The following is a 14,054-nucleotide window of genomic DNA, read 5'->3' on the forward strand; positions in this document are numbered from 1 at the left end:
ATAAATTCTTTATGCTTTTTTTTAATCCATATTATGCTTATTATTTAAATTTAGTAGTGCACCAATATACTATTTTTTTTTAACACCCCCAGGCACACTGTGTGTTAAAACACACCAAAGAATATTTGCAAAATAAAAATAATATACATATTGAATTTATTAAAATTTGAAAATAGTATAGTAATAATAATAGTAACTAATAATAATAGATTTGAATCATATTAAAAAATTGAAAATTTTGATAATTATAATATTTAATCTATTATCAGAATCTTCAATTCTTGACTATTTTTGTTTCCTATATTAATATTAGTAAAAAGTGAAAAAATGTAAGAATAAATTATAGACTTAGTTTCATTTGATAAATGCTCATCGATGTCCATTAGTTTTTCAAATTGGTTTATTATTAAATACTTGATTTCGCCATATTTATATAATTCGTGTATTCTAAGTATTATTTCAAATAAAGATATTTCCCCCCCCGTTGACCCAACAGATAATGATAATCTATCGGAATATTTTATTAGTATATTGTTTAAAAACTTATAAGTAGATAATTTACCAGAGTCTTTTCCAAGTGACTTATGAAAATCTCGGTCTAATATTAATAATATACTTTTTGCTCGAATAAAATCTGAATTGGTTGATTGTTCTTGTAATTTATTCATATTGACAGTTTGTAATGAATTAATTTTTTCAGAAAGATTTTCACAATACTTCAATAGCCAATCAGATTTATCTGTGTCTGAAGCAATATCATTAAATCGCAAAATTAATATGTTTTTATTATATTCAAGCATAAAAGCTTGAAATAATCCTTGATTAATTTCTTCATTAAGAAAAAATGTATTCACTACTACATTATCAAAGTCTATTTGATTTTTAAGCAGTTCAGATAGCATCTAATTTTCCAAATATTAATTCTGGTTTTTTGGTGTTTTTTTTAAATATTTTTGCCATAAAAAAATCATTCTCTGTATAATTTAATGCATTTTCTGCCCCCCCAACACACCCAAAATTTAACTAAATATTGTATGTTATGTAATTAGTTAATTTAAATTCAGAATTAATAAAAAATGTTTCCAATAGCTTGTTATGTTGGTAAGGACGCTTTTTCTAATATGTTCGATAGAAATTTTGCGACAATTGCTGAAATCACTCGTGTTGAAACCACAATCAATACATATCTTCCTTGTATTGTAGGTGTAATTAATTGCCATGCAACCCAAATTAATGTAATAAATGTAAAATTTTTCCAATTCTAAAAAATTTTAAGGAATAGACAAATCCAGCAATAAGATTTGAAACTTTTTGATGATTTGTATTTATCTTTTACAACTTACTTTTGAAGATCTTGTAAACAAATTCTTTATTGTTAAAGTTAGCAATATTATTGTAAAAATAGTATTAATTACTATTCCTGCTAACAAAGTAGAGTAATTAAAAATCTAAGAAGTTAATTCAATATTTATATATTGTAATTACAATAATTCACATTACTTACCATTTTATATTTAAATATACTATAAATAATTTTCACCATTGCAGGAATAACTGCCATTTCAAATAATAAGCTAATAGAGAAAAACAAATAAAAATAAATTTCATGTTTTGTATAAATGTATTTTAACTGTTCAATAGTAATTGAATGAACATCCCACATTTCTCCAAATGGATTATGCTGAATTTTGAAAGACAATAATTTATCCAATTTATGTGGCAATCCTTTATTTAACAATATATTTAATAAAATTAATTGCTTTATTATTATCTATTGTTGGTTATTAATTCTACTTTAACTTACCTATTTTCGAACTACCATCAGGTTGTTGAATTAGTATTGGTTCAATTTCTTCAACAACCATTTTCCTTAATAATTTTTTTTTTAGAGACTAGAATTTTATTGAATTAAATAAAACTCACAGATAATTTTTTTAATATTTTTCATTTTAAATACACGTAAATTTCCACATTGTTACATGCTACATGCAAATTTATTTTGAAAAATAATAATTTTTTTTGGTACCGGTAAATAAAAATCTTTTTAATCTTAAATCTGTAGGTATTATACTAGAAATATAGCTAATTTTAGCTAATTGTTAAATTATAAATATAAATTATTAGTAAATATATTTTTTTAAAGAATTTTAAAATGGAAACTTTATTAGAGAAAGTGAAAATTTAGATTATTTTGATTATAAACAGCATAAATAAATAATTAGGTTGGCCAATACCTAAAAATTGGCTAAATTGTATTTAACGGTTACTTATAATTATTAAACCATTTTTTTAATAATTGTATTTATTTAATTATTGCATGCAATAACTAAAAAGGTCCATTGGAGACTTGACATCCACATTTGGCGCATCTTTATTTTATGTGGCCTTTAAAAATAAATAAACAAATGCAACAATAACAGCATAAAAAAAGTATAATAAAATTAATATTGCAAAGAGTAAATAACTAAATAACACAATTTAATGAATACTTGATGTATTGTTTTTATTCCTTAGGTTAACGCAAAAACTTTTTTCTTGCAAATTAACTAAATATGTTTAATTAGAAGATCTATAAAGAAAAAAGACCTTTCAGAAATGAACTTTGAGAATGAAGAATATTATGAAAGAATAATGAACAAAGATCAAGAGTCTAGCAGCTATTCAGAAACTAGTAACAGTTGTTTTAGTTCAAATAAACAGGAAAATTATGAAGAAATAAGTATTAAAAGCTGCCACACAACACCAAAAAGATTACTAAAACATAATAAAAATGATAGCGACAATGAGAGTCTGCAACAAAAAATTAGATCAAAAAAGATTGCAAGAAATGAACTGAGTGAATTAAAAAAAATTGAAATTGAATTGGTAAAAGAAATGGATTCAGCAAGATCTACAAGTAGAAATTCATCCGAAAATAGGAAAAAAAATGAGAATTGCTTATTGAAGAAAATAGATAGAATTTCTTTGTTAGAATTAGAAATTCTAACCGAAACAATTAATATTGATTCAAAAAACAATGATCAAAATGCAACAATACAAGATATTCTTTTATTTATTGATCGCCTAAAGGGTATATTTGCAATATTGAATAATAAAAAGATCCTATTTCCACTGGATTATTATAAGAAATGGATTTTAGAATATAACAAAATAACAAATTATTTATATAATTCAAATAAAGAATTAATAATAAATTATGAATATAATTTGAAATTAAATATTGAATCAATTAAATTAATCCGATCATTTTTTTATTATTTTCACAATTTGTCTGAATTATTTCTCAAAGAAAAGAAGAATAATAAAAAAATAACAAACAACAATTTTATATTAAAGCAAGATAACATCAAATTATCACACTTAATTAAATCATTAAAATTTAATTCTTCGAATAAAGATAGTAAGAAATTGGGCAACCTATCGATTGAAAAAATATTGGAAATGACCATAAATAGTGACAATACTATTGAAAAAAAATTTATTGATGTAATAGTTGGTTCTGACGAACAGATTAATTTGGTAAATGGCAGTATAGATAATAACAATAGTGTAAATGATCATATTCTCACTAATCTTATTTCAAATGAAAATAATCAAACTTTATCAAAAATAGACTCAATTAATGAAATAAGTATGTTGAGAACTGGGAGATTTCAAGATGCTCAAAATTATAGGGAAGGAATAATGAAAATAACACAGGAATATAATGGCCTTTATGACCGTACTAGAAATGAATATATTGAAAGATTACTAGAAAGACAAAAAAATCATGATATGGAAATAAAATTAATGATAACAAGCCACAAAGAAGATATCGATAAAATGAATGATTATTTTATCGAAGAAAAGAAAAAGATAAGTGAACAGCATGATAGACAATTAAATGAGTTGTTACAGGAGAATAAAAGAAAAATTGATATTATGAAATCAGATCATTCTTTAGAATTAAGGTTAGTACAACAGAAATATAAACAAATTATTAATGATAATAATAAAGAAAAAGATAATTCAATTCAAGCCTTCAAGATAAAATTTGAGCATATATTGATTGATATGGAAAGTAATAAAGATAGGGAATTGTTAAATATGCAAATAGAGTATGAAGATAAAATCAATGAATTAAAAGAGAATTATAAAAACATTATCGATAATTTAGAATTAGAATTACAAAGAAAAGAATTACAGTTCCAAGAAGAAAAAAAAATGATAATTAATGAATTTGTTGCAGCTCACAAAAAAGAGGTTGAGATTCTAAAGAGTCAATCAATTAAATCTTTTGATAACTTTGATAGAGACATTGAGAATAAATCAGCCATTGATACAAACACCTCAAACAATGACAGTATAAATAATGAAAATATTGAAAACAATAAAAAAGATACGATCATTTTGAGTGACGACAAAAAATACAATGAAATTATCAAGAGATTAGATAATATCACAAGTAGAAGTTCTTTAAAAGTTGAGGGTGGTAAGATTGGATTTTGTGATGATAAATATACAATAACTACAAATTCAACTGCATCATCTTCAGCCATTCCATCAAACAATGTATGTTAAATTATTTATTTAAAACATCTTTTATTATTTGAACCCCCCGTTTTTGTATTTTTCTTTTCTATTTACTTCGCTTTATTATAATAAATACATTAGAATCTCAAATTTAGCACACATTAGGCGGGATAAGGTGGCGCCATCTAGTCTCGTATATTCATAATGTGGGCTTTAGCACATTTAACTAAATCAAGTTAAATATCAGGTTAGCAAAGGGAAATTGTATATAAATATATACATAATTATATATATTGAAAACCAGAAAAGTTTATTAATAATTAAGTTTATTGATTATTACTCTAATTAAAATGTCGAGTTCAGGGAATAACCCTTCAAGTTCTGTAATTAAATCGGCTGAAGTGCCTACAGATGGTACAGCAGAACACGATTTTGATCCAAATTCTCTCTCTAATGGGCAAATGTCAATATCTTCATTTTCTTCAATAAAAGATGGCGTCCAAGATTGTATTATTACATCAATCAATTCTGTTCTGGACCAATCAACTGAATATAATGCATCCGAAGTTACGACATGGGTGGATTCGATTACAAGTCAATGTTTAGAGAATTTACGTAAATTGAGTGAAAAATTTAAGTATATTGTGAGTGTTATCGTTTTACAGAGAAGCCCTGCAGGATTCCATTTATTCACAACATGTTACTGGGACCAGGCAAATGATGGAAGTGTTACCCATCGTTGGGATAACAAAAACTTGCATTGTGTTGTAGTTGTATATGGAGTTGCATATTGATTATTGTTCATGAAAAGTGTAGATGAAAGCTAATCATCATACACAATTTATTGAACATAAGATAATTGGATTAATAGAAAAACAGACTCAGAAAATTGATATTAATTACTTCGATTTTTATCTCATTGTTTTTTCGATATTTCTAGTTTAAATAATAAATTCAATATATATAAAACAGGAAAATGTAAAAAGTATGTGAGGAAAATGCAATATTTAAAGGATTAAATATATATTAAGTTATTAAGATAATACTGGAAGAAAATAGGAAAACTAACAGCTTATCGTTCAACATGAATTTCGCTTTTACTTTTCATAAGTTGTAGTGCCTTATCAATGATTTCTGATTTGCTTGAATCAGATTTTAAGTTAAAATCCTTGAAATTTGATTTATTTTCATTTTTTTTTCTAATAGATGTACCTTTATTAACTTTATTTATTGGTTTATTAATTACCCTAACCGTTCTTTTGGAATTTTCAATTATACCGATTTTGTTTTTTTTGTTTGAATTCATCTTGCTATTTATATTCATTTTATCCTTATGGCTTATAATACCATCTAAATATTTAATATGCCCAATGATTTTATTTGGTTGTTCATTAATTCCGAAAGAAGATGCTACATGCCCAAGATGAAGTTTTTTAATGGAAAAAATTTTTGAAAATTCACGATCATAGCTCATATATGACCTTACATAAGCAATGTAAGCTCTTCTGGCCTTATTTAATAATTCATTATGAGAATCATTTGGATCCAATGTAATAATTTTATTAATAATAGAATAAAAGAAACCAGAAATATCATCTATCTTACCAGAATTACTGTTATTTGATATCAAACCTTCCCAAATTGTAGTATCGCTTAATTTTATAATTCCATTTTTACCTGTAATATCATAACTCTTTAATGTTTCCAAATATCCCTCTTCAGAGGGTCTAAGAAAAATTATTCCTGTTCCTTTATCTCCCATACGAGCAGTTCTTCCCATTCTATGTACATATTCTTCAATTGATTGAGGTGGATCGAATTGTATAACTGTATCTATCTTTGGAAAGTTAAGTCCTCGGCTGGCTACATCAGAGGTGATAATAACTCCTCCTTTCTTACTTTTTTCAAAAGAACTTAATTGTCCAAGACGGTCATCTTTATTCATATGCCCATGAAGCATAAAAATCGGTGGTTGTGTTATGTTCTCATTATTAGAAACCATCTCATCACTAATATGAAAATGTTTATTCTCACCAATTATATTAGAAGACTCTTTATCTTCTACTTCATCGTCAAAAATAGAATTTTTGAATATATAATTATCAAACATACTTTCAAATTTCTCAATTAACTGCGAATTGTTAGTGAACCATTTCTTATGGCCCTTCAAAAAATTATTATTATCAGATCTTTTCTTATCTTTCCTTCTTGATTCAAATTCAGAATCAGAATCAGAAATCATAATCTCACTATCTAAATCGCTATCAGATTCATTATCATAGTCATTAAATCTTTTCTTCTTATTCATCTTAAATTTATTATGAATTTTGCCATTTTCTGTTTCATTACGCAAATCTTTATTATCAATCTCTTTTTTAAAATTCTCTAACAATTTTATTGAATTCTTAACATCAGGCCCCCCTCTTATTAGCAACTTTGATGGCCATCTCATACTTTGCAGCAATGCAAAATAAAACTCAACAACTTGAGTACTTGAAACAAATAACACAGTTCTTTTTCCATTCCCTGTGCGTGAAAGTAATAAAGAAATAAGAGCAGGTATCCTGAACTTATCTTGAACAACCACGTATTCTTGACGGAGATTAATTGGAACTGAAAATAATCCTTTACTCGGAATATTCTGACTTCCTTCTAAAGCATCTTGAACTATTTCTAATTCTCCATCACTTTTTTTGTGACCAATTTCTTTGTATTGATCCAATATAAGCCATTCTGGATTATTCTTAAGAGAATATCTTGCTAAATCTTCTACAGGTTTTGATAATGTTGCAGAGACCAAAATAATTTGTTTGTTAATTTTGTCAAATCTTTTCTCTTTATTAACTTTAACATTTAATAACATAGATAATTCCTCATCATCATCTTCATTATACAATCCGCAGACATTAGAGTTTGCATCTTTATTCATGATGAATTGGTAGATCTTTTTATAAGATGCTCCAAAACCTTCTTCTAATAATCTATCAGCTTCATCTACTATTAAAGTTCTTAAATTAGTGACCTTAAAACAGTTTGTTGAGTCAATATGATCCAGAATTCTACCTGGAGTTCCTCCTAAAATTGTAATTCCTTTTCTTAATCTTGCTTTTTCACTTTTTCTCTTCTCACCTCCGCATATACATCCAGTTACACACCAAGGCATTTTTTGAACAATCAATCTTGCAGTCTCAACAGTCTGTATACAAAGCTCTCTTGTTGGCGTCAAAATTAGTATAACTGTACCATCACTTCTACTGATAGTTGTTTTCTCTATTTCATTCAATAAACTTCTCTGTATTGTTGGTACCAAAAACGAAAGGGTCTTACCTGTTCCTGTTGGAGCTCTAAATAATATATCACCTCCATTAAGTATCTTTGGAATAACTATTTCCTGAACCTTGGTCATTTTTTCATATCCCAAAGCGCTTAACTGAGAAATTAATTTCTTATTAAGCCCCTTTATATCCGAAAATTTACTATTATAGATAGACTCGGATTTAGATTGTTCATTTACCTCCTCTTCCTCCAATTCTTCATCTGGAAAATACAATAAGCTCTCATTCATACTTAAATCGGTGATACCACCTCTATAAATACATATAAAAAGTAGGAAACACTACTCAAAATATACAGTGTATTTTAAGTAATTTAATAATAATTCATATTAATGTCAAATTTTACAAATATATGTATCTATTAAAATGCCGCTAAAACTGGCGCAATTAATTATATTTTAAAGTAAAATAAGATTATTCAAGTAAACTTGTAATTTTATTCTTAAAATTTTTGTATAATTCATGTTTCACCGTATAACTATTACATATAGTTTATAGTTAGATGATTTGATATCTTTTAATTTTAAAAGTTTTTTTGAAACATTCTCTTCATTCAATAATTAGTTTAATAAATTATCAACTACAGTTTCTCTTTTTTGTTTTTCGTGTTTGACAACATTATTATAGGTTCTAGAAGCTAAAACATTAATTTAACTGTGAATTAATGATAAATATAATAATATAGAAGATATTTATATTGTGGGAAATATTTTGCCAAAATAAATTAATAAATGTGTTATGTATTAAAAAATATTCGCTATTATAAGTCTCATTTTAGAATAAATTACTAATCATCAAATATTGAGTTTAAAAACCAAGAATAGTGTTCTAAAAAAATTGGAAGGATCTTTTGGTAGGAACAAAATCTTAAAGATATTTGTTAAATAATATTATTTGTATAATTTACCTTTGAAATAATATATATGGGCGGAAAATATTGATAATTTTTTTTTGTGGGAAACATAAACTAATGATAAAAAAATGAAAATAAAATTAAATGATACAAACAATGGAGTTATTATTTTCACAAAATGTGATTCTGAAAATCTGGTTATCATTAAATGTTTAATACGATTAAATGAAGAAATTGAAGATTTCTTCTCACAAATTGCTAAGAACGAAGTAAAAAATGGGAATTGTTTCAAAAAGATATCAATAACAATGAATAGGGCTCCAACTGAGAATGTGACTATATTTATCAAAAGGCTTTCTTTGAATCTGAAAAAACATATCGAAAATTTTATCAAATTAAGATTTAACGAAAACTTTAAAATAGAAATTAATGTAAAAATATATGATAAGAATTTGAATGATATTCAAAATACAACGCTAGAAGATATTATTAATAATGAGAATCTGGATATTGTTCAAGTTAATATAGTGGCAAATAATGAAAAATGCAAAGAATTTTACTATTTACTTAAGAAGAACGTACCTTTGGTTCAATCTGTGGTTTTAAAAAACGAAATTAGATTGGGATTTCCAATAGTACCAAATATAACATTTATAAAAGGTGATTTAAGCCATTTTTCATATAGGTGGTATTTACAATATAATGCAAGTGAAACAAAAACAAATCATGATATATTATCGAATCTTCCAGAAAACTTACTTGAAATTGATCAAAATTATATTTGTGACTTGAATTTAATATTTGCAAATAAAGAAGAAATTGACAGAGTAATTGAAAACATTGAAAACTATTCGATAATATTCAGGATAATTCTAAATTCAGAAATTTCCCAATTATTTGATACAATATACAGGTTTAATCATATTAATAAGCCATTGGAACCAAGTTGGAGAGAAGAAAGAATAAATAGTTTTAAAAATGACTTGAAATTAAGTCCTGAACTGAATGTAAATAGATTAAAAATAGTAACTTTCAATATTTTATCAGAAATTTGTGCCCAAACAGACATGGCTCTAAATGAAATGTATACAAAATGCCCTAAATATGCATTAAATTCATATTATAGAAGAAGTTTATTGGCTAGAGAACTTATTGATTTAGAAGCAGATGTAATTGGTCTTCAGGAAGTTCAATCGTGTTTATATGAGTCATTTATTCATATATTAATGAAATTTAAGGGATACTCAGGAGTTTTCCACACTGAATATGCCAATATCTCAACATTTTATAAACAAGAGTTATTTAATATATTAGAATCTGAGACACTACTTTTCAAAAAAATACTGGTTCAAGACTATCCAGAGATTAATAAAGAAATTAATATAAAATGGCCAAACTTTACAGAGTGTTTACTAGATAAAATTACAACAATATTTCAAATTACTGTGTTGGAACATAAAATTACGAAAGTGATTTATTTGTTTGCTAATACACATTTCTACTACCATCCTTTAGGAGGACACATAAGAATTCTTCAAGCAAAGCTGCTCATGGACTTAATTGAAAAGTACCTAAAAAGATTGAGAACAGACTTTCCATCTAGGGACATTTTCTCTTTTATATTAGGTGACTTCAATACACTTGCAATTTCAGATGCTAGAACACTTTTTACTGAAGGTATTATTACTTCAAATTCATCTGAATGGGGTCATTCTGCGCTTTTTAAATATAAAAAGAAGAGAGGTTTAGATAACAATATTGAATATGAGAGTAATGGAAATAATGACAAAGAAGGTTTAATTAATAATTCTGAGTTAAATAATCTGGGTTTCGATTTTCAAACCAATCACAAATGTATTGATTTACTGGATATTTATTTGGACAGAAAGTATAAAAACATTAAAATTCGTGTTAAAGAAAAAGAAAGAATTGAAAATTCTGACTCTAAAGGGTTTAATAACAAATTATACTATCCTTTTACAAACAAGGTTGAAGGATTTTCTGGTCAACTAGATTATATTTATTTAGTGGAAGAAGCAGGTTTTTCTGATAAGTATGTCATTTTTTTGAACAATTATTTACCTTATGTTAATGAATCAATGTTAATTCCTATTAATACCCTTCCATCTCCTCAATATCCCTCAGATCATATCTCAATAGGGGTTGATATTTCAATAACTAAGAATGCAGATTAAAAGGATTTTAATAATAAAACTATTTTCTTTTTTTTTATTGTTTTGGTTAAAAAAAAAAATTTAAATAATTTGGTGTGCATAGGCGATCACTATTTAATGGATTAAATTCTTCAATGTGTGAAAAAAAAAGAAATTTGATTATTCAATTATTTTTATCATATTAGAAAATTTAAAGTAGTGAAATTCACAATTTTACTCCTTTTTATACTGGTATTAAATTAAAAAATGAATTCCAATGAACCAAATAGACCAGTAGTATTGGAAAAAATTCAGCTAGAATCAAGAAAGGTTTTTTCGGTAAATAACAGGAGAGCAGCGATTGAAGAGAGAAAGAATGACAGAAAATTACTCAATAATGGACTAATCAATGGAAATTCTTTTTTTGTGAAAAGACAAAAATTACTTGATGAACTACCACCGCACCCAAGAAAAGTACTATTACCTATTATAGAAAACCAATTTGTATTTTTAGGAGGAGTTGTATTGTCTCTAATTCACAAAGCTATGATGAGTAATTTTAGAAAGAGCATGGTTGATTTTATAATTTTAAGATCGCTATTTGGGAATGGATTACTAATATTTTTACTATTTGAAATACATTATTTAAAAGGAAGAATTAATGTTTTGGCAACCAAAAGATCAACAAGAGATGTTAGTTCATTAGATTCCTCTATAAATAATGTGAGTAATCTTTTTATTAATCTTTCCAGAAAGTCGAAGGTATCACTAATTATTTGGATGTTCATTTCCAGTATTTTAACGATATCACAACCTTTGGTTGATAAGTTTTTTCCAATTCAAATAATTTCCTTATCCCAGCCTTTTGCTCCTTTAATTTCTCTCTTAATATTCTTCATATTTACATATAAAATAAATAAACAATACTACTTTACAAAAGCCTGCAAAGACAAAATGATCTATACTAAATTAAACGTTTGCGATAATAATCAACCAGATGTTTCAATTAATATTTCAAATTCCTCAGCATTTGAAAGCAACAAAATAACTGAAAATATTAATTTAGAAACAGAGAAACTATTTCAAAGATCAAGAATGATTGCTGATAATAAAATCTCTTATCAAAATTTATTGATTATTTTCCTGAGCTTCATTTCTCTTTTTTCAGTTACACCAATTAAAGGAATGACAATTTACTTTAAGAAAACAACCCTTAGCTTTTTATTTTGTGGACTTATTCCAACATTAATACTTCCTTGCTTGCATGATGTCATTTTTCATCTAATTTGCAATCGAATTTTGAGGGAATTAATGGCAGATAAAATAGAATCTAACCCAAAATACAACATTAACTTCACCAGAATTAGCCCGATTGATGATCTAAAAAGGAAACTATGTAACGTATATATTCACCTTTTTATGACTTTGGGACAAATTTTGATAGTATTACCTGTTTGCATCGGAATTAAAGCTATATTTTATATGAAACTCTCAAAATTAACTTTGACAAGTGGGAATGTTTCTAACTTAAGTTTATTTGGGTCAATTTTTGAATCCATTTTTGATATTGGCATAAAGGAAATTGCTATTATTTTATTTTCGGTAGTTTCAATGCTTGGAATTTATCAGAGGTGTAAAACTAACAATGTAGAAACTTTTGGGTTAACAGGTTTGATGTCTGTTCAAGGATTCCAAACTCTTCTAAGTACATCTCTAAAAAGCAGTTGGTCAAATTGGCTTAATAATAACCTTACTGGTTTAATTCTCTCCATTTTATCAATTGTAATTTTAAAATTTCAAGATATAATTGGTACTTTAAAGATTTTTTATTTATATTCCAAGTGGATTTTATATTTTAATACTGAAGTTATGAATATTAAAGATGAAAGAATTTATGAATACGAGAATACTAAGTTATATAAATCTAAAATAAGAATTATTGGGGGAAGCTTTGATGTAAAATCCAATACTTCAGATTCCCATTTAGATAATAAGTCTCATAATGCAAATCAAACCTTGATAGATGACGAAGTCTCGTTAAAATCAGACAGTGAATCTGAGAATATAAAGTCATCAATATATGATAATGACGTAAACAAAAAGACTAGTATTGAGAACATTAAAACTACTTTCTCGGGAAATATGAAAAAGAATAATAAAATTACGCATAATAATAAAGCTGATTTAAAAACTAGTACAAATAATTTTGTTGAAACACCAATTATGTCAGCAAAAGTTGTTGTTTTACAAAACTAATAAATATTATTAATCTGAATCTACAAAAGTAATTTTTATATATATTTAAAATAACTTATTGTTTATTTTCTTTTAAATTTGTCTTTATCTGTGCCCCATTGTAGGCATTAATATTGGAGCAAACGAATGATCTTCACTACAAGTTTCTGAAAATGTTTCTTCAGATTCTTCAATAGGTGAGTTCCTTATAAAATTAATATTCTTTATATCACTTTGAATTACGTTAATACTTGCAATTAAACCATGGAAATCTACGAAATAATCTAGCAGAATTCTAATCGAATTTTTATTGCTAAATCCTGTATTTATTTCTTCATTCCCCAAATTGTCAATTTTAATAACTACTCTGATTGACTTGAAATACTGTGATTTGTTTTTTATTGAAGAAGATCCCAATAGACTTAGCTTCATATCATTACTAATTTTGGTTGTTTTGCCGAGTAAATAACAATTTAGATTGTGAACTTGAACAGGAATACCCTCGTGCACTATATACATCCTATTTAATCTTACCATAATGTTATCTGATGTATTATTAAACCTTAATACTATGTGATATTGACTTTCAAATTGATTAATTCCATCAAAATTCACATCAATATAATATGGAAGTAAAACTTTTGTAACTTCTTCATTAATATTTAAATCTGAATAATAATTATTAGTCGGTGAAATATGAATAATTTCTCCACCTGTGTTTGTATAATTACATTCATATACACCACATAGTTTTATTTCTTTACTTAATTGATTCATTAAAGCGATGATTGACTAATATAACAATTTAATAATAAAATTAAGTTTAATTTATATTATTTATTTACAAATGTAAATAAAATTTCAGTATATATTTAATATTGGCCAATCTTTCATAAATATCTATTTTATTTATCACTTATAAATGTTTCAATGATAATAATTTTGTCGCTTAATTTTATCTTCAAA

The 14,054-nt window shown here is 25.7% G+C and overlaps 8 protein-coding genes across 8 annotated transcripts; 4 read left to right on the forward strand and 4 right to left on the reverse strand.

Moving 5' to 3' along the window:
* Nucleotides 1-254: 254 nt before the first annotated feature.
* Nucleotides 255-902, reverse strand: cubi_01336 (uncharacterized protein; the record flags this gene model as incomplete). The annotated part of the gene is made up of 1 exon (XM_029018348.1): nt 255-902. One exon carries the CDS (start codon nt 900-902, stop codon nt 255-257), a length of 648 nt encoding a protein of 215 aa, XP_028873575.1.
* A 191-nt stretch (nt 903-1,093) lies between these two features.
* On the reverse strand, nt 1,094-1,865 carry cubi_01337 (uncharacterized protein; the record flags this gene model as incomplete). Its single annotated transcript, XM_029018349.1, has 5 exons — nt 1,094-1,261; nt 1,344-1,448; nt 1,505-1,574; nt 1,632-1,725; nt 1,805-1,865. 5 exons carry the CDS (start codon nt 1,863-1,865, stop codon nt 1,094-1,096), a joined length of 498 nt encoding a protein of 165 aa, XP_028873576.1.
* A 730-nt stretch (nt 1,866-2,595) lies between these two features.
* On the forward strand, nt 2,596-4,560 carry cubi_01338 (uncharacterized protein; the record flags this gene model as incomplete). Its single annotated transcript, XM_029018350.1, has 1 exon — nt 2,596-4,560. The coding sequence occupies one exon, from the start codon at nt 2,596-2,598 to the stop codon at nt 4,558-4,560; it is 1,965 nt and encodes a 654-aa protein (XP_028873577.1).
* Nucleotides 4,561-4,862: 302 nt separating this feature from the next.
* Nucleotides 4,863-5,306, forward strand: cubi_01339 (dynein light chain; the record flags this gene model as incomplete). Its single annotated transcript, XM_029018351.1, has 1 exon — nt 4,863-5,306. One exon carries the CDS (start codon nt 4,863-4,865, stop codon nt 5,304-5,306), a length of 444 nt encoding a protein of 147 aa, XP_028873578.1.
* Nucleotides 5,307-5,584: 278 nt separating this feature from the next.
* On the reverse strand, nt 5,585-8,077 carry cubi_01340 (uncharacterized protein; the record flags this gene model as incomplete). The annotated part of the gene is made up of 1 exon (XM_029018352.1): nt 5,585-8,077. The coding sequence occupies one exon, from the start codon at nt 8,075-8,077 to the stop codon at nt 5,585-5,587; it is 2,493 nt and encodes an 830-aa protein (XP_028873579.1).
* A 751-nt stretch (nt 8,078-8,828) lies between these two features.
* On the forward strand, nt 8,829-10,895 carry cubi_01341 (RNAse; the record flags this gene model as incomplete). The annotated part of the gene is made up of 1 exon (XM_029018353.1): nt 8,829-10,895. One exon carries the CDS (start codon nt 8,829-8,831, stop codon nt 10,893-10,895), a length of 2,067 nt encoding a protein of 688 aa, XP_028873580.1.
* A 225-nt stretch (nt 10,896-11,120) lies between these two features.
* cubi_01342 (uncharacterized protein) lies at nt 11,121-13,109 on the forward strand (the record flags this gene model as incomplete). Its single annotated transcript, XM_029018354.1, has 1 exon — nt 11,121-13,109. The coding sequence occupies one exon, from the start codon at nt 11,121-11,123 to the stop codon at nt 13,107-13,109; it is 1,989 nt and encodes a 662-aa protein (XP_028873581.1).
* An 84-nt stretch (nt 13,110-13,193) lies between these two features.
* cubi_01343 (uncharacterized protein) lies at nt 13,194-13,865 on the reverse strand (the record flags this gene model as incomplete). Its single annotated transcript, XM_029018355.1, has 1 exon — nt 13,194-13,865. The coding sequence occupies one exon, from the start codon at nt 13,863-13,865 to the stop codon at nt 13,194-13,196; it is 672 nt and encodes a 223-aa protein (XP_028873582.1).
* Nucleotides 13,866-14,054: the final 189 nt, after the last annotated feature.

Source organism: Cryptosporidium ubiquitum (genome assembly GCF_001865345.1).
Source record: "Cryptosporidium ubiquitum isolate 39726 chromosome Unknown contig_20, whole genome shotgun sequence".
Lineage (NCBI taxonomy): Eukaryota > Apicomplexa > Conoidasida > Eucoccidiorida > Cryptosporidiidae > Cryptosporidium > Cryptosporidium ubiquitum.